Source organism: Leucopleurus acutus (assembly GCF_964270905.1).
Source record: "Leucopleurus acutus genome assembly, chromosome: 15".
In the NCBI taxonomy this organism is placed as follows: domain Eukaryota; kingdom Metazoa; phylum Chordata; class Mammalia; order Artiodactyla; family Delphinidae; genus Leucopleurus; species Leucopleurus acutus.
Window position 1 is genome coordinate 25,723,851 of NC_139157.1, and position 20,087 is coordinate 25,743,937.

General features: G+C 40.5%; 1 protein-coding gene across 1 annotated transcript; it reads left to right on the top strand.

Annotated features, from left to right (window-relative positions):
• The first annotated feature begins 1,126 nt into the window (after positions 1-1,126).
• On the top strand, positions 1,127-18,593 carry PERP (p53 apoptosis effector related to PMP22). The gene is made up of 3 exons (XM_082856104.1): positions 1,127-1,437; positions 12,751-12,891; positions 17,103-18,593. Exons 1-3 carry the CDS (start codon positions 1,248-1,250, stop codon positions 17,327-17,329), a joined length of 558 nt encoding a protein of 185 aa, XP_082712230.1. The 5' UTR covers positions 1,127-1,247; the 3' UTR covers positions 17,330-18,593.
• The last annotated feature ends 1,494 nt before the right edge of the window (positions 18,594-20,087 follow it).

Below are 20,087 nucleotides of genomic sequence, written 5' to 3' on the forward strand. Positions count from 1 at the left end.
GAATATAATCTATAAAAATACTGACTCACTATGCTGTACACCTGAAACTAACAGAATATTGTAAATCTTCAATTAAATAAAAAGGAAAAGTGATTCAGAATAAATCTTTGGAAGTACAAGGTAAGATATGACCCTCATCGGATATTCTTCACGCTTTGCCCAAGGCCATGGCGGTGCGGACATTGAGAACTTGTTTCTCCTCAGTCCCCCTCCCATCCACACCTGAGGAGTCATGGTGGTGACAGAAGCAGGGCCAGGACACAGGAGGTGGGGCTTTAGGTGCTGGTTGCATGCTGACATGACATATGATTTTTATTTGGAGAAACCTCAAAACAGGAAATGAAAAGGGTAGATGCAGCGGGGTCTAAATAGGTAAGAGATTTGTGGTAGGGAGTGGACTGTGGCAAAGAGGACCTGAATTTATCTGGAGAAGCCGGGTGGAGCGCTTCTAGGACGGAAATGAGCATTTGTTAATTTCAGTGTGTTCACGCATAAAATGTTTATAGCGTCCCCCTTGAGACCCAGACACAGTGCTGGACACCAGGGATACACAGATTAATAAAACATGGTCTTTCTGTCAAAGAGTTGGCACCCGAGTGGGGAAGGTGGGGATGTAAGCAGTGAGGAGTCTGAAGCAGCCATGGTACAAGGTACAGAGGTGGACCCCAGCAGGAATCGCCCAGCCCTGCCGGCGAGGGTCAGGGACCGGCTCCTGGGTTCGGTACAAGCGCTTAGAGTGCGGCAATGACCCCTGTCCAATGCGAACACTCATCTCAAATGGCTCGAAACTTAAATATCGTATTGTTGAAAATCAGACCGTGATCCGACTTCAGGGGTTAAATATTTAATTGGTGATGCGCAGATTAAAATGTGTACACGTTGAAGCACTGAGAAGAAAAGCACTGGATGCGAGAGGACCAAGTGAGAGGGAAACGAGGCAGTGGGACCCCGCGGCTCCAGGTCTCTCCGGGCAGAGTAAGCTCACACACGCCCAGTGTAACCCGAGCCCGGCCCCTCCTCCCCCGCGCGCGCCTGGGCCAGCCGGGCAGGTCAGGGCGTTGCGCTCTGAGTCACCGGAATCTAGGTGGGGCGGGCGCCTCGCCCCCGAGGCCTGCCCCGAGCCGCGTCCTCCAGGAGCCGCCTCCCCGAGGCCTCCTCCCTTTTGTCGCGCTGCCGGCTCTCTAGGGTCACTCTCCGCCGGCGTCCGAGCCCCACGCGCTCCTCTCCTCTCCGCCACCGCCGTCGAGATGCTGGCCTGCGGCCTGGCCTGCGAGCGCTGCAGGTGGATCCTGCCCCTGCTCCTGTTCAGCGCCATCATTTTCGACATCATCGCGTTGGCCGGCCACGGATGGCTACAGTTGAGCGGTACCGAAGAGTACTCCTCGCTGTGGTCGCGGTGTACCCTCGACGGCAAATGCGACAGCCTCATGAAATTTGGTGAGTGCCGCCGCCTCCGTGAAGTCCTCCGGGCGGCTGCTGGGCGAGCGCCGGCGCCCTGGGAGTGCGGAAGTCGCCCTATGAGAATGGACTAAACAGGGTCGAGAAGGGACTGAACAGGGTCGGGGGTAATGGGTGATTCAACAAATCTCTCTTTAGAGCCTAGGTTCATACATCCGACCCGAGCAAAATAAAGCAGTAGCAGCTTTCCGTGTCCAAAATCAGGCTCGACACTGGAAGAAAATGGCCCTAGTTCAAGCTACGTTTATTCGTAGGGTCTGTCGGTACAGCAAAAGATGATTTCAGCCATTTGAAAAGGGTTTGCTGAGTAAATGTAATGAACAAGGTATATTTTCTTGGAGACCTACTGAAATTTCTTCCCATTCCGCCACCTATTTTATATCTTAAAATATGAAATATGCCTTATATTTTAAAATGTAAGTATTTAAAATGCGTACCTTCCCTAATGTTGCTGTATTATTCGTTTAACTTGAACTAAGTGAAAGCAGCTCTTCTTCCTTTAAAAAAGGGCTTTAAATCAAAGTTTCAGCGGGGAAGATTTCAGTAGATACTGCAGTGTTTAATGCTGCAGGCTAATTCTTGTTAGAGGGAGTGTCTTTTGGGCTTAGGCCTGGCATTGCTGTTTAGAAAACTTTATTTTAATCTGATTTGAAATCTAAAAAGCAAACACATCTTCTACACCAGCGAAATGAAGCAGAGTTGACAATTTAATATACTGCAGATAGAGTATTTTATTCTTCCAGCATGGAGGAAGCCTCAGGGACTACCTGTTACTATTACGCGGGCCTGGAGAGGAGCTTGCTCTGGGCCGGTACCACCCCCTGCTTTCTCGTAGATGGGAAGAACAGCCGGGGTCTATCGTGATTAGCATTGTGTGAGGGGTTCGGGAGAGGAGGGTTTAAGTATGAGAATAATCAGAAGCTTAAAGTCAACTACTACTGAATGGAGCCTTACCAACTGAGTTTAATAGTTTAAAACTGAGAAAGAAGGCTACCCTGTTTTTTTTCCCCATTCTCTGCTAGGACCTTTGACTTGCCCCGCACCTCCAAAGTGGCCCAGGGCTTCAAACCAAACTCTGTTTATTTCTGGGACCCTGTATCAGGGGCTTGGTGCTTTATTGTATCTACTGTGGAATTATTTGGAAGTTCTCCCCCAAAATTTACTCCCCAAAGGAGGCATGGTTCTCCTTAGCAGGTAATAAAATGTAAAGACTAAATGGAATTCCTACTTTCCTTAAAGTCTGTGTTTTTCCTCTCTTAAAGCGCAAAGAGCACACCTGCCAGGGTTTCTATTACCCCAAGTCTTTTAGGTTTTCCAAGGGAATTAATTTCTTTGAAATAATATGTCTCTATCTTCTGGTTAAAATGCAACAGAGTTCAGTATCTTGTAGGGGATTTAATAGACTTGCTTAAAACAGGTGTGTTTTTAAGCAGACTTTGATAATCGTATCTCACTGCAAAGACTAATACAGACCCAAAGAATATTCAGCGATCCTGCGCATATGAATTACGGAGGTTAGTGTGCCGTGGGGAGAAGGGTGCAGGCAGAGCCTAGATCAGCACTATTGCTGGGACATGATCTGGCCTGCACAGCTCTGGCTGTGACCACAGCCCTCTTGTGAAAAATACACAATGCAGTTTTTATTTTTCTTGATTTGCAGGATGAACTCACCTTCCTAGGGTGTGGCTCTTCTAACCTCAGGCTGATAGAGTGCTTTGATATAGAAGGGAGTAAGCAGGTTTTGTTCCTGTTTTCTAATTTTTCTAATTTTTTAATTAGACAGGCGTCTAAAGCATTAACTTTTTTTAATCGTAGAGAAAAGACAGATCCAGTCAGTGTACAGTTGATGTTTCAATTTGATATAGAAATTGGTCTTTAGAAAAGTTCGGTTTTCCAAGTGAGCCTTGAGGAATCTAGTACTGCCTCTGTGATGCAGCTAGAATGATTTTCATAAGCGGTCGGTGGCTTTCACATTCCAATTTGGTTATTCTGGTGACCTTTGCAAAGATAGTCAAGTGCTAAGGATGTGTTAGACGTGGCTTTTGCTCAAGCCCTAGAATCAGATCATGAATCTAGCGCCCACTGTCACTAGGTGACCTTGGGAAGAAGAAAACAGCTATGATTTCACCAGGAGAGGTCCATCCCAGGCTATTGAAGTCAAAGATGAGTTGGAGTGATTATTATACTTCCACTCTGTCTCCTGCCATGGACTGTTGGCTAGTTTTGCCTCACAGGTGTAGAAATTGTGTATTCCTATCCCGTAGGTTGATTATCTAGGCGTCTCTGAACTTTTGAGATTTTCAGATAGCTGCAGTTAGGCCTTGCCAAAAACAATATGTTCACGTGAGGTCATATTTTATCTAAAATACAGTAAGCAGTTTCCACACACTCCCACGTATGTACAAACACAACAAGGAATAAGGTTGATGGCTCTAGTTAAAATGATATCTCAATATGGAGAATTAAGTATGTATAATCACTTTTTAAAAAATTCTTGCTATGTGCTAGAAAATAAACCTTGTGATTTACCACTGTAAACTACAGTATTAAGAAAGTATACCTGTTTATTACAAAGTGCTTCACTATCTCTTTTATTTGCTGGCATTTGTAACAATATGTTCATTTTGCTGGCAGGTATCAGCAATAATAAAATAATAGAGACTTTTTTCATAAAGGTAAATAGTTCCATAGAATTATGTAAAAAGCAGAATGTTATATTCTTCACTGTCATTAACTTTTTTAAAAGAATTTCAGATTACCATATCACCTCATTTTTCCTCATCAATGAATCAAATTAAACACTGAATATTTTCTTTTATATAATAGTAACAACTAAATAAATACAAATTCTTGTTTGAATTTTTAAAAAAGTCATGGTTTCTAGTCCTCAAAATTGGAAAAGAAAACTCTAGATTTAAACATTGAAATGATCATTCAAATTTCATGTATAAAGAAAATGCAAAGTTAGGACTTCCCTGGTGGCACAGTGGTTAAGAATCCGCCTGCCAATGCAGGGGACACGGGTTCGAGCCCTGGTCTGGGAAGATCCCACATGCCGCGGAGCAACTAAGCCCGTGGGCCACAACTACAGAAGCCTGCGTGCCTAGAGCCCGTGCTCCACAGCAAGAGAAGCCACGGCAATGAGAAGCCTGCGTACTGCAACTAGAGAGAAAGCCTGCGCACAGCAACGAAGACCCAACGCAGCCAAAAATAAATAAATAAAAGAAGATGCTAAATTAAATTTGAATCCATGTTCACAGATAGTATTTTTGCACTCCTGGCACCTTCTTTTACAGTTTTAAGAAAGAGTACATCAGGAGGATATTTTCAGCATCAGAGATGTAGATTTCAAGTCCTAAGCAAGCTCTGACTTGTCAGGGTAGAGACTAACGAAGATAAGTTTATGCATAAATTACAGGGACAGCTGAGATGAATTTACGCTCCAAGAATGACGGCGGGGAGTCAGTGTGGCAGCATTGGAGAGCCTTTGCCTTGGATCTGAACTCAGAAGTGCAGAGCCTCATTTTTACCAAAGATACCACATTGAATGTTTTTTACATGAAATCAGCCTTGGATAAGTCAAAGAATCAGGTTAATACAGGAAATATTTTTAGATCATCTAGCCCTATGGTTCTTAAATGTACGAGAAATGAGAAAAATATCAGTAAGTATGAAGTTAATAGTTTTACATCAGCCTAAATTCAACTTAAAGGATTTCATTTTGAGATTATGTTCTTGTGGCTTTTTTGCAGAGGGGCAGGGTCACGTATTCAAATGTTCTTATTTTATGAAATTAGGCATTAGTAGATAGATTAATCTTTGCGGGCATGTGTTCACATTCGTACATAGTAAAACAAAAAGTTGGACACTCTCAATTGATTTTCATAATTAAAAATATATATATATGTTGATTTATAAAATCTAGACATCTAGGAACCAGTGATCTTGACCAGTTTACTCCACATTTGCTGCGCTTAGCACTACCAGAGAGCCTCAATTCCTGATTTGTCTTTTCTCCTTGTAAATGGCCAGAGACTCCTACACTATTAGATCTAGGAGGGATGAATAGTGCGCCTACTCAAGCTTTCTCCAAAGCCCACCTATCAGCATCGCCCATGGCTGATCTGAACTTCTTCCCGTTGTTCAGCAACTTAATTTTCTCCACGATGCTATTTGTTTAAAAGTACCTCTCTTACACTGACAAGAGGTGAAATGTGCTTCTCTGTAAATTCTTCTTTTCAGCCTTCTTCCAACGGACAGATTTTCAAACATTTGAGGGTAGATTCCAAATTTGCTGCTAGTTATTTCGTCTGAGTTCACACAGAATTTCCTGTATTTTCCCATCTTCCCGTGTAGGATGGTTTCCCCACTCAGACTTTAAAAGAAGGCCATAAAGGGGTAAAGTTCCATAAAAACCAATGGGAAAGGGTTATCATCTGGCTCAGTTTCAGGGGAAAATGTAGAGCATGTAAAGAATCTCACACCTACCGTGGAATTTCTCCCCAGAGACCCCGGCATCATTCTTCCTTTAAGCCATTCCTTTCCTGCCTTCCAAACCTTCTGCAGAATCATTCTTCCTGTGTCGATTTTTTTGGAGGCTTTCCTGAGTCATCCTCCAGATTTTTGCTACTCGTGTGTTACGGACCAGCAGCATCAGTATTATCTGGGAGGTTACTGGATACTCAGCATCTCAGGCCCCACCTACTGAATCGGAATCTGTATTTTAACAAGGTCCCCAGGTGATTCGTAAGCACTTTTAAGTTTCAGAAGCACTGGCCTGTATTACTGCAGATCTCCTCATTGACTATGCAACAGTCTTTTTGAATATATCATCTACCCATGTTTATATTTATTTGTAGATAGCATCTTTTTTTTTTGAACCTGGAGGAGATATATATATATATATATATATATATATATATATTTTATTGGAGTATAATTGCTTTACAATGGTGTGTTAGTTTCTGCTTTATAACAAAGTGAATCAGCTATACATATACATATAGCCCCATATCTCCTCCCTCTTGCATCTCCCTCCCATCCTCCCTATCCCACCCCTCTAGGTGGTCACAAGATAGCATCTTTTTTATTTTTTCAATTATGGTCTTGTCCAGTTTTCAGTTCTGCTTGTGTATGACATAAAGAACTTTATAGAAACAATAGGAAGGAATCTGACAAAATCTTCTATTAATGGGTAGGGCTTTCTGTATGGTTCATAGATGAATCCTTTGTTCTGGAAAGGAACCATCCTCTACTCTAGTTGGGTGACAATTTGGAATCTGCAGGGCACTGAGTAAGGGGCTAGGCCACAGACTGTTTTGGTCAATGTTTGGTGCCCACATGTAAAGCTACTGAAGAATGCAGCAAATCCATTAAAAGAAATACTAATTTGGGTTGAAAAAGTAATGACAGTCTCCAAAATGTCACCCACGATATAGCAGTAGTGCTCGCCTTGTCTTAAAATAAAAGTTTATTTATTTTTTCTTTTCATAAACTTAACTTTGATTTACGGTTTCTAGCTTAATAGTCAAGGTATTTATTTAGTTTTACTTTTATTGCTCTTTGCTTCTCAGTCGATCTTACTGGTCTTTTCCCAGCTGTATTTGCCTTGTAACATCATGTTTTAGTATATAATCTCTGGAAAAACGTATAGCATTATCCCTCCTACAAAAAACTTAAAAACATTTTTTAGAAAAAACTCAGAATTTCATTAGTAACCAGTGAATGGTTTCCATGTCGTTGACTTAATGTTGAATCTTTGCAAGCAATAGCAAAATCGGATAAGCCATTCATTACCTAACTGGATCTTCAATGAATCTTATCTAAAACTGGATTTATAATGTTGCTGGTTTCTTTGATAACATAAATTTCTTCAAGTGGTACTTAGAAAATAAACTTAGGACAGAATAAATTATATATATAGATGAAACACCAAATTTATCTTCCCTTAAGGAAACAAAACAAAAACAACATTCCTGCGCAGAAACTCTGTTTACCTGGAGTGCAGCATGCTTTTGTGGTCTCAATTCAGAGAAAGATAATTGACAATGACAATCCTTCCCCAATCCCCTACGCGCGCGCGCGCACACACACACACATACACACACACACACATTCTGCTTATTTGAATTTAATGATAGTATTTAATTGAATTTAATGATTGGCAGTAACCATGAAAAAAATCTATAGAAATGAGACTATAATTGACCGTAGGTCACATACTGAAAGTTACACGCTCCTTTTTGGCAGTGCTGCAATCTGTTTTTATAAGGAGATTAATCATCTATCTTAGCTGTTCTCAGATTTTAGTATGGATGTAAGAAATACCAGTAAAATGCGGATTAGGAAAGGCAGAAATTTAGTGTATAAAATATTAATGAAGGACAGACTTGTCTTCAGAATAGATGAAGATGGACTGTCTTCAAAGACCTGAGGACCATCTGTTGATGTTGAATCATGAAAGAAGTAGCTTCAAGATAAGTTTTACAAATTGATGTTTTTCCATTGAGGCTGGTAAATAGGGTACAATTTAGACCAAGGTATAATATAAAAATATATAGTTCCCAAAGGGTTGGGTAAATTTATAGATATTAGACTCATTCTGGGTGATTAAGGGAGACCAAAGGCACTTAGCCTACAGATTTATCTTAAGTTTTCAAAATGTATGTCATGGAGAATTGCCATGTTGTTAGTCTACATGGCTGTTGGTTCCCTTCTCAGGCAGAATATTGGGCTGGAAGGACCCTGCTCAGACCTGGTAGGATCCATCTCATCATCTTACAACAAAATAGTCATTGACATGAGGCAGCAGATTGCCTTCCTTGTTATCCATCAGTCAGGACCTTCAAAACCATGTCAAGATTTGTATCTTTTTTTTTTTTTATTTTTAGTTGATACCTCATTGTAATTTTTTTTTTTACATCTTTTTTGGAGTATAATTGCTTTACAATGGTGTGTTAGTTTCTGCTTTATAACAAAGTGAATCAGTTATACATATACATATGTTCCCATATCTCTTCCCTCTTGCGTCTCCCTCCCTCCCACCCTCCCTATCCCACCCCTCCAGGCAGTCACAAAGCACCGAGCTGATCTCCCTGTGCTATGCGGCCGCTTCCCACTAGCTATCTACCTTACGTTTGGTAGTGTATATATATCCATGCCCCTCTCTCTCTTTGTCACAGTTTACCCCTCCCCCTCCCCATATCCTCAAGTCCATTCTCTAGTAGGTCCGTATCTTTATTCCTGTCTTACCCCTAGGTTCTTCATGACATTATTTTTTTCTTAAATTCCATATATATGTGTTACCATATGGTATTTGTCTTTCTCTTTCTGACTTTCTTCACTCTGTATGACAGACTCTAGGTCTGTCCACCTCATTACAAATAGCTCAATTTCATTTCTTTTTATGGCTGAGTAATATTCCATTGTATATATGTGCCACATCTTAAATGATAGTTAAGTGAATCAGTGTGGGTGTTTCCACTCTCAAGGACCAGGTTTTACACGTTCTACTTCCAAGGCAGCCTTTCTCCAGACAGACTGTTTCTTAACTTTCCATTTTGATTTTCTTTAGACTCAGCATTTTAAATAAGATGCTAATTGAGTTGATTTAACATAACATAGGAAAATTTCTTAAAATGATCTGTTCATATTTACATTCACCTGTTGGTTTTAGGTTAGGTGAATTGGCTTACTATTTCTTTTATTTAATTCCTTTCAAGTACCTGAAACTAAATGTAAATTACACCTCAGCAGTAATGTCAGCGGAAGCAGTAATAGCAATAATCTAACTTTGTATTAATCTTCCTCAAATAAACAGGCAAAATGATTGATGTTACTCTTTATAGCAACATCATACATAATTTATTTAGCTATACTTTAAAAACCTTAATCTGTGATTGTCAAAGTTTGATTACTAAATATGTTCCCTGTTAGGATGCTTCTCCTGTTTTTATTGAAAACTCACATTCTGCTATACAACTGATCTTCCTGTTTGCATTCCTCTGTATGGCTTATATAGCTGTGTTGCCTTTTCATTGAACAGTTTCAAACATGTGAAGTCACCTTAAAAGGAAAACTCAGTGTCTGCTTATTGGAATTTAATGATTTTATTTAATTGAATTTAATGATTGGCAGTAGCCATGCTAAAATCTACAGACATGAGACTGTAACTGACAGTGGGTTACATACTGAAAGTTACATGCTCCAGCTATTTTTATAAGAAGATTAATCATCTCTCTTAGTTGGTCTCAAACTTTAGTATAAATGTAAGAAATACCAGTAAAATGCAGATTCCTTTCCAACTCTGATTCAGTATGTCTGGAGGGATGCGTAGGAATCCATACTTTTTTTTTTTTTTTTTTTTTTTTGCGGTACGCGGGCCTCTCACTGTTGTGGCCTCTCCCTTTGCGGACGACAGACTCTGGACGCGCAGGCTCAGCGGCCATGGCTCACGGGCCCAGCCGCTCCGCGGCACGTGGGATCTTCCCGGACCGGGGTACGACCCCGCGTCCCCTGCATCGGCAGGCGGACCCTCAACCACTGTGCCACCAGGGAAGCCCGGAATCCATACTTTTTATAAGCACCACTGATGATTTTGAGTCAGTGGTTTATGGGCTAGACTTCGAGATGGTCTGATTAATTAATGTTCTTTCCAAAGCATGGTCCGTTTCCTCTGGAAAGTTACCTTACTCGAAGGACAAGGCAAAAGTGAGAAAAGAGACTTAATCTCACATTTTGGCTTTATCCATGTCTATTTTAAAATAAAACATTTCTATTTTACCTTGGTCTTACTGATCTCACGGGAAGAGAGCAAGACGTGGAGGAAAGTAATAAAAATTATAAACATATAACTAGGCCCACTCAGGTACTGTCATGACGCCATCCTGACCAGTGCCACTAAGGGGTAATCTGTGTGAAAACATGGTATTTGAGCATGTAAAAAACATTGAGCATGTGTCGTTTCCTTAATTACCTATTATACCCCAGTCATCCCTGAATCTAGATGAAGATTTGGAGGGAGTGTGGAGGCTAGAGAAGGGAACAGAGGAGCTCAGCCCAGGTTTGTCTCTAACAGTTGAAGATGTAAACATGCAGTGGAGAACTGAGGAAAAGTCTTCATGTGACAGTGTAGAACCTTGAGAACGTTGAATAAAGTGAAAACTTGAGGTACTGGAGAAAGTCATCGGAATACATGAGGACATTTTTGAACAGAGAGGGCTGGAGAATTAATAGCTCCATGACTTTTCACACAAGAGCTCTCATCCTCACCGTAATCTTGAAAGAAGGCATTTTAGCCTTGGTTAACAGAGGAGCAGACTGACAGTGGCTAATAGGTAACAGAGGCAGGGTATACACGAGGGCAAGCTGGCTCCCAAGCCCTCGTTCTTTCTGCTAGTCCTTAACTTTGTCTAACACTGACCAGTCCAATGACCCCAAATTAAGTCAGGATTTGTTTGCCAGCCAAGCTCGGTTAAAGCTGGAGTAAAACCAGTGCCGAGGTACACGCAGCTCTCCTTTTCAAATGCAATAAAGAAAAATAGGTTAAGGGTGCATGTTCATCCATTAATGAATGAGTGGGTAAACATAGTGTGGGCTATCCATACAATAGAATAATTATTGGTCATAAAAAGGAATGCAGGGCTTCCCTGGTGGCGCGGTGGTTGAGAGTCCGCCTGCCGATGCAGGGGACACGGGTTCGTGCCCCGGTCCGGGAAGATCCCACATGCCGCAGAACGGCTGGGCCCGTGAGCCATGGCTGCTGAGCCTGCGCGTCCGGAGCCTGTGCTCTGCAACGGGAGAGGCCACAACAGTGAGAGGCCCGCGTACCGCAAAAAAAAAAAACAAACAAAAAGCAAAAAACAAACAGAAAAGCAGTCCTAATCCATGCTGTTCCAACATGGGTGAACCTTGAAGACATTATGCTAAGTGAAAGCGTAAGACAGTCACAAAGGCCACATAGTATATAATTCCGTTTATATGAAATGTCCAGAATAAGCAAATTTATAGAGACAGAAAGTAGATCAGAAGGTGAAGGAAGCGGGGAGGAGAAGGGCACTGCTAACGGACATGGGGTTTCTCTTTGGGGTGATGAAAATTTTGGAATTGAAAGCGGTGATGGTTGCACAACCCTGTGAATGGAGTGAAAACTACAGAATTGTACGCTTTAAATGGATGGATTTTCTAGTATGTAACTTGTATCTTAAGAAAAAAGAGTCCTGTTCTGGATTCAGACAGTCTGGAAATCAAACTTGGCTGCCAGCTGTGTGGCTCTGGGCAGGTTATCTGGACTCTCCAAGGCTTAGTATAATCTCACTTCTAAAATAGAAATGATAACAGAGTGTGAACCTTAAAAAGTTATTGTGAGGATTCAGGTTGCTAAGGCACGGCGGGTTCTCAGCCCAGTGCCTGGCACAGAGCGATTACTTCCTACATGTCAGTTACTACCTCTAGAGAGAAGGTTGTGTGGGAAGAGATTTTACAAATCAGTGCAGTTTGAACGATAAGAATGATGGGCTGGAATCCTTAGCTTGGGAGTCATGACTCTCCTCTTCCCACAGGGGCAGAGCAGAATGACCCGGGGCTAGAGCTGCCCATGTAGATCTTCAAACCTAGAACTCAATTTCCACCTCATCCTTATTGTTTCTAGGGCCCATGTCAATAACTGAGAATTATTGTGCAATAAATTCTGAATACTTCACAAGTTAAAATTTAGAAATGTTGTCTGCACCTAAACTTGTTATAAAAAGCACAGCTAGCTACTTTACAATTAAATTGTTTTATTTTATATCTCTGTCTGGTCATACGTACTATGAGTTTTCAGTAATTATTTTTGCATGGGACCAAACCTTAATATGGAAAAAAGATCCTTTTAAAGGTATTTGAAACAGTTCCTGAAGAGATTGTAATTTGGATTGTTCCATAGTAAAAATGTTGTTTATTGTGGTCATGTTATAGTAGAACTTGAGTGACTCTTTTAAATATACCTGTTTATATGCCAGTTTATTAAATGAGATACAGTTTGATGTAGTTTACTTTTCATTTCGGAGGTATAAACATTTGCCCCAAAACTGAGGGGATAAGGCATTACTGCATATCAGTATGTTAATGTCCTACCTATGAATTGCCTATTCTTCCCTTAAAATATGGAGATGCTTAAGTATTGTCTCAAGAAAATCTGTTCTTCCACCCAAATACAATTAGTAGAAAGAAAAAAAAAACCCATTGATGCTTTGATAAGTAACTTTTAAATTTGGCTTGTCTGTCTTACTAATTGCTGTTTCTTTCTTATAGGGTGGGGAAAGGCAGCTGCCGCCATGCTCCTCTGTGGCTTCATCATCCTGGTGATCTCTTTCATCCTCTCTTTCTTTGCCCTCTGCGGATCCCAAATGCTTGTCTTCCTGAGAATGATTGGAAGCCTCCTGGCCCTGGCTGGTAAGACTGTGTGCCAGCAATCCTTTCTTCCTCTCTGCAGGGGACATCAATATAATAATGTCCACGCCACAAAGAAGATCTCTGACAATACAGTTCCTGATCTGTTCTCGGAAAATGTGTCACCAAAGGCAGAAGTAACAGAGGAGAGATGTATTTTAAGAGCTGGATCCCTTTTATCCTCTGCCTGAGACAGCGTTCCATGTCCCCCATCCAAGTGAGGAAGGTTGTCACTCTACCTGCTGGTATCTCTCGTAGATGACCCCATGCCCTTGACACCCCTGCCCCGAGGGACCAGGGCTGGAAGTGCAGTGTCTCCATAGTGGTCCCAGGCTGGCCTCCCATGAGCCCCATGCCTGAGGGGACTGGAATGTCCCTGAACCATTGCACTTGTTGAAGGCGTTCTGCAGTCCTAGGATGTGGTGGGTCACAGAAGGTTTTCTGCAGTGGGATGGGGGATCTGGGAGGGGCCAGATCTGGAATTGCCTCTTTGCAGTTTAGAGCCAGGGTCGGGGGATGGGAAACTTAGTTATGCAGCTGGGTGGGGCTTGGAGAGAACATTTATTAAGGGAATATCAGAACTAGCAAGAATCTAGAGGCAAGAATTATTTGAAATTTTAGGTGGGCACCTGGCAGTAGGGAAGTCTGCCAAAGGAGCAGGACCCCAGCCACAGAGCTGGATTTAGATGCAAATCTGGATTCCCTGAGGAGGGGAAAGAAGAAGAGGATGCTGATAAGGGCAAAGTGAGGCGGCCATAGTCCATTTCTCAAGCTACTAACTTAGGCTCATGGAACAAATGCCGAAGTCCAGCCACAGACCTGGGGTATAAATACAAAGTGAGCATATGGTTTTGGAAACAAGTCAGAAGCCTTGTAACTAGAGGGGTCCATAGGATCAAGCCTGAGCCTGAGTGGGACTGCTGTGCGCAGGGTTCCCTGAGTACAAAGAAGGTGATGGCAGGATCTAGGGCAGGATAAGTGAGGAGCAAAAAGGCCCTGGCTGGGAGGAAGGAGGTAGCCTCCGAGAACCAGCCAGTGCAGGTCTAACCGTCCCCTGTACATTTAAACATGTCTCTTGATTCAAAATAAAGTTTACTCGAGTGTTCCTCATGTTTCAAACTTTGCTTTTGGAATAATATTTTAGAATCAGAAATGGCTAGGAATCACAAAACATATGAAGAATCTTGTTGAATCCCCCCTCCACTTTTATTTGGTGTTTTATAGTTCAAATTTACAAGACCTTATCAAAGAAACAATTTGATGTAGCTTCCTATCACATGTCTTAGAAGACTAGGTAGATGCCTATATAAATCACCATTAGAAATAACACTATGACATTAACGTTCATTGAAGAATCCTTTATGACCCATCAATTCCACTTCTAGGTATATATCCAAAAGAACCAAAAGCAGGGATTTGAATAGGTACTTGTACGTCCATGTTCATAGCAGCATTATTCACAATAGCCGAAAGGTGGAAACAACCCAAGTGTTCAGCAGCAGATAAATATATAAACAAAAGGTAGTCTATACCTACAATGGAATATCATTCAGCCATAAAAAGGAATGAAATTTTGATGTGAGCTACAACATGGACGGACCTTGAAAACGTTATGCTGAAAGAAATAAGGTAGATACAGAAGGACGAATATTTTATGATTTCACTTGTATGAAGTACCTGGAATAGGCAAATTCACAGAGACAGAAAGTCGATTGGAGGTTACCAGCAGCCGAGGGGAGGGGGTAATGGGTACATGTTGTGGATGTTGAAAATGTTTTAGGTGTGGATAGTGGTGATGATTACACAACATTGTGAATGTATTTATGCCACTGAATCGAACACTTAGCAAATGGCTAAAATGATAAATATTATGTTGAGTATATTTTACCAAAATTAAAAGAAATTGTAGTAAAACTCTTCTGTCCACCTTAACATTAAAACATTTAAGATCTAGTAATCGCCATCTCTAGCTAACAGGCTTGCAGGAGTTATTGTAAAAAAAACTCGTTCTGGTGAGTTTCGATAGATAAACAGCTGAACTGTCCTGCTTAACCCCGTGTTCTCATCTTACAATTTAATTCTCCTCTTCTTCAAAGTTGGACAAGTGGAATGGGAAATGTTTAATAGAAAAATAAAAAGCCTAGAGATCTCAATACATTTTTAGTGGTAATAATGTTGAATAAGCCCTACTTGATTTTTAAGATATATTTCATAACAATTCTTTTTAATGTGATGTATATTATTGGGTTAAAATCAGAATAACTGAACACCAATACAATTTAGATTTTGTAAAAATTGATCCAAACCATTACAAGAACTTTATGTGATGAACCAAAATGGGTAAATAACAATGTTTAACATTTATCATTAGGCATATTAGAGAAAAATGCAGAGAAGTGTTCCTTTTGTGTCATACACAATGATTTGCAGAAAATGACAAACTTAACTAGTGAGAGTTTGTTTAAACTAGACAGAAAGTGGGACTTCCCTCGTGGTCCAGTGGGTAAGACTCTGAACTCCCCGTGCAGGGGGCCCGAGCTTGATCCTTGGTGGGGGAACTAGATCCCACATGCGTGCCGCAACTAAGAATTCGCATGTTGCAACTAAGAAGACCATATGCCACAACTAAGAGTCTGCATGCCACAACTGAAAAAAAACAAAAAAAAGATCCTGCATGCCGCAACTAAGACCTGGTGCAGCCAAAATAAATAAATAAATAAATATTTAAAAATAAATAAATAAAGTAGACAGGAACCAGAGAAATATTTAAGATCTGCACTAAGATTGCCTTTCATAAGTTGCCAAAGAAGAACATTTTAAGTTGGGAAATAGAAGCAACAAATCAAGATGTGGAAACATCTACAGCCTTTCTAGTAATTAAAAAAAAAAAAGAAAACTAGTTAAGGGTATATCTGTGGAGCTAGTAGAAAAAAATTAAGGTGAAAGAAAGGTGGTGGCGAGGACTGTTCACTCCCTGACGTACTCCTGGGAGTTCAGCCAGCTGATCCCTCTTTGTGAAGAGTAGCGTCTGAGTGTCACAGAGCTAAAATCTGCTTATACCCAAAGTCATGGCAATGCATATACTAAATACTAGGTAAAAATTGCATAGCATAGCATAGCATGTGTATACTCATTAGAGCTTTATAGAATTATGCATGTTCATTGAAAAAGACTACAAAGTAGATCTAATAAATTCCTTTTATTTTTAAGCAATGTAAATTGTTAATACATGATTAATAATAATTGTAACAATGTGACTCATATCAAAGAGTTTAGAAATTTTTTTGACATATGTTTTCCTTCCCGTATCTTCCCTTTCACTTGTTTTTTTTTTTTTTTTTTTTTTTTTTTGCGGTACGCGGGCCTCTCACTGTTGTGGCCTCTCCCGTTGCGGAGCACAGGCTCCGGACGCGCAGGCTCAGCGGCCATGGCTCACGGGCCAGCCGCTCCGCGGCATGTGGGATCTTCTCGGACCGGGGCACGAACCCGTGTCCCCTGCATCAGCAGGCGGACTCTCAACCACTGCGCCACCAGGGAAGCCCCCCCTTTCACTTTTTAAAGCACTGTGGTTATTCCCCTCTTTTGCTTCTATTTCCCCAGAGGCTGGAATGCTCTTCTTCCACTCCTCCATCTCTTCATTTCTATTTATTCTTCAGATTCCCCCTTCCTCTGCAGGCTTTTCTCCTGATTCTCCATTGATCATTCGCATCATTGATTCATTGTTTTATTTAGTCATTTATTTATTGAATGAATATTCCTCTATCTGTGTCTGTGTGTGCATACACACAGACATATGTATATGTACATATGTTTTATTTTGCTAACAGTGATAATATTAACTTATGTTTGGCACAGGAAAAGCAAAGATGAAAAAGTAGGCTCTCCTCTACCCTCTTGCTTCCTGTTGCACACCACAATTCAGCACGTTTTACTTTAGTATATATAATGCTTACATAGGTACATGAATCTCTAATTTTCTGTATTTCATATACTCAGTATTCTACTCAGCCACGTATCTCTGACACACAATATTCAGTCATCTGTTTTGGCTTATGATTAACTAGACTCCCCCAGCCCCTTTTATCAGCATTATTTAGGTGGATTTAATACTTATTTTAAGGCAAAAATGTTGTGGAAGAGGAAATAATCTGTTGTTACCATGCATTCATTCATTCATACATTCATACTTTGTATTTTTTTTTCCTTCCTTTTAGCTGTGTTCCAGATCATCGCCCTGGTAATTTACCCTGTGAAGTACAACGAGACCTTTAACATGGCTAACAGCCCTGGTGGCATCTACATCTATAACTGGGCCTACGGCTTTGGGTGGGCGGCCACGATTATCCTGATTGGCTGTGCCTTCTTCTTCTGTTGCCTCCCCAACTATGCAGATGACCTGCTGGGCAATGCCAAGCCGAGGTACTTCTACACATCTCCCTAAGGTGAGGAATGAGCAGAAGAACATCACTGCTGCTGAGATGGACTCCAGAGAAAGAAACTGTTTCCCCCGGAATACTCTGAACCTATGTTTGGGGCAGTGTTCATATCATTAAACTATAGTCAAAATGCTACAATACTTTGGGAGAGGATATTTCTTAAATAGTTTTAGAGTTTCATATTCATCTTTTATCTGTGATTTGTAGAGTTAAACAAGACTTACTTCTTTTAACTAATTACCTAATTACTAATATGCCAGTGTTTCCTTACATCTAGCCATACCATTTATATTGCATTTGTAAAAGAATATGAGAAGGAAACTTACGTAATTTATAAGGTAAAAATGAGAAGGCTTCAGAGATTTGAGTAATCTGATCAGGTTTCTGTTTTTCCCAGATGGAATGAACGGGGTCTATTAAGGACTAAGGAGAAGAGGAAGATATTGGTAAAAATTGCCAGTGACCAAATATTCTAAAAGAAATGCAAAAAATAAATATTTTTTCAAACCTTCAGCTATTTAAAGAAGCCATATCATTTCCTAAATGCATATCATTTGTGAGGATTTCTAATTAACATCATGAATAACTGATTTGGGGCTAAGCTTCCCGTTAACTTGATATGGCATCTAGGAAAGTATTCTTTCATAGCCAAAGCCTGTTGCAGTAGTAAGACCTCCTTAAGTAGTGAAATCTTAAGATGAAATTTTCTCTTTTAAAGTGGTTTGTAGGGTTGGGGTGTGGTAAAGTGCTACTAATAATTCTGCGCTGTTTGGTGTCTATATGTTCTAGACTAGGGTAGACTGGATTAAAAGGTGGATTGGTCTAATTCTTCGTAACCTCTAGGTGGGATTAGGTTGTTTAGTAAACCATTAAGAGGGCCATTCCCATCACAAAAGTAACATGAAAACAGCCTAAAGAGAAGAAATGGCTTGAATTTTTCGCCTTAGGCTTGACCAGGCTCTAATCGTGTAGACACAGCTTCTGATAGATTGCAGCTGTAATCAAAAACTCAAATACGGTTAAAAACCTGGTTTCCCTTGGTAAACAGATTAAAAATATCTGAGGTAAAACATGCAACAGGAGAATTCAGGGATGTGGGATTTCTCTGAATGGCAAATATGATATATCACATGGATTTTTTTTTAATATTTGTACTTATGTAATGAAAACCAATTCATTTTATGTATCAAATTATTATCTTATAAGTTGTAAAAATAAGCAGTTGCAGTTTTCATTATGAATTTTTCCCAATAAACCAGGTGTTCTAATCTTGTATCTAGTTTGCAGTTTTTTTGGTTTTGCTTCTCAGCCCCCCCCCAATGAGGAAGGGGATTTCTTTTTTAACATCTTTATTGGAGTATAATTGCTTTACAATGTTATGTTGGTTTCTGCTGTATAACAAAGTGAATCAGCTGTACATATACATATATCTCCATATCCCCTCCCTCTTGCATCTCCCTCCCACCCTCCTTTTCCCACCCCTCTAGGTGGTCACAAAGCACCAAGCTGCTCTCCCTGTGCTATGTGGCTGCTTCCCACTAGCTATCTATTTTACATTTGATAGTGTATATATGTCCATGCCACTCTCTCACTTCGTCCCAGCTTACCCTTCCCCCTCCCGTGTCCTCAAGTCCATTCTCTACATCTGCGTCCTTATTCCTGTCCTACCCCTAGGCTCTTCAGAACCATTTTTTCCCCCTTAGATTCTATATATATGTGTTAGCATACGGTATTTGTTTTTCTCTTTCTGACTTACTTCACTCTGTATGACACACTCTAGGTCCATCCACCTCACTACAAATAACTCAATTTCCTTTTTTTTTATGGCTGAGTAATATTCCATTGTATATATGTGCCACATCTTCTTTATCCATTCATCTGTCAGTGGACACTTAGGTTGCTTCCATGTCCTGGCTATTGTAAATAGAGCTGCAGTGAACATTGTGGTACATGACTCTTTTTGAATTATGGTTTTCTCAGGGTCTATGCCCAGTAGTGGGATTGCTGGGTCATATGGTAGTTCTATTTTTAGTTTTTTAAGGAACCTCCATACTGTTCTCCATAGTGGCTGTATCAGTTTACATTCCCACCAATAGTGCAGGAGGGTTCCCTTTTCTCCACACCCTCCCCAGCATTTATTGTTTACAGATTCTTTGATGATGGCCATTCTGACTGGTGTGAGGTGATACCTCACTGTAGTTTTAATTTGCATTTCTCTAATGATTAGTGATGTTGAACATTCTTTCATGTGTTTGTTGGCCATCTGTATATCTTCTTTGGAGAGATGTCTATTTAGGTCTTCTGCCCATTTTTGGATCGGGTTGTTTGTTTTTTTGATACTGAGCAGCGTGAGCTGCTTGTAAATTTTGGAGATTAATCCTTTGTCAGTTGCTTCATTTGCAAATATTTTCTCCCATTCTGAGGGCTGTCTTTTCGTCTTGTTTATGGTTTCCTTTGCTGTGCAAAAGCATTTAAGTTTCATTAGGTCCCATTTGTTTATTTTTGTTTTTATTTCCATTACTCTAGGAGGTGGGTCAAAAAGGATCTTGCTGTGATTTATGTCATAGAGTGTTCTGCCTATGTTTTCCTCTAAGTTTTATAGTGTCTGGCCTTACATCTAGGTCTTTAATCCATTTTGAGTTTATTTTTGTGTATGGTGTTAGGGAGTGTTCTAATTTCATTCCTTTACATGTAGCTGTCTAGTTTTCCCAGCACCACTTATTGAAGAGGCTGTCTTTTCTCCATTGTATATTCTTGCCTCCT

Excerpts from the sequence above, each read along its gene's own strand:
- PERP (XM_082856104.1), top strand. The coding sequence starts at position 1,248 with ATGCTGGCCTGCGGCCTGGCCTGCGAGCGCTGCAGGTGGATCCTGCCC. Across the intron at positions 1,438-12,750 it reads CGACAGCCTCATGAAATTTG|GGTGGGGAAAGGCAGCTGCC; the intron begins GTGAGTGCCGCC and ends TCTTTCTTATAG. Across the intron at positions 12,892-17,102 it reads AAGCCTCCTGGCCCTGGCTG|CTGTGTTCCAGATCATCGCC; the intron begins GTAAGACTGTGT and ends CCTTCCTTTTAG.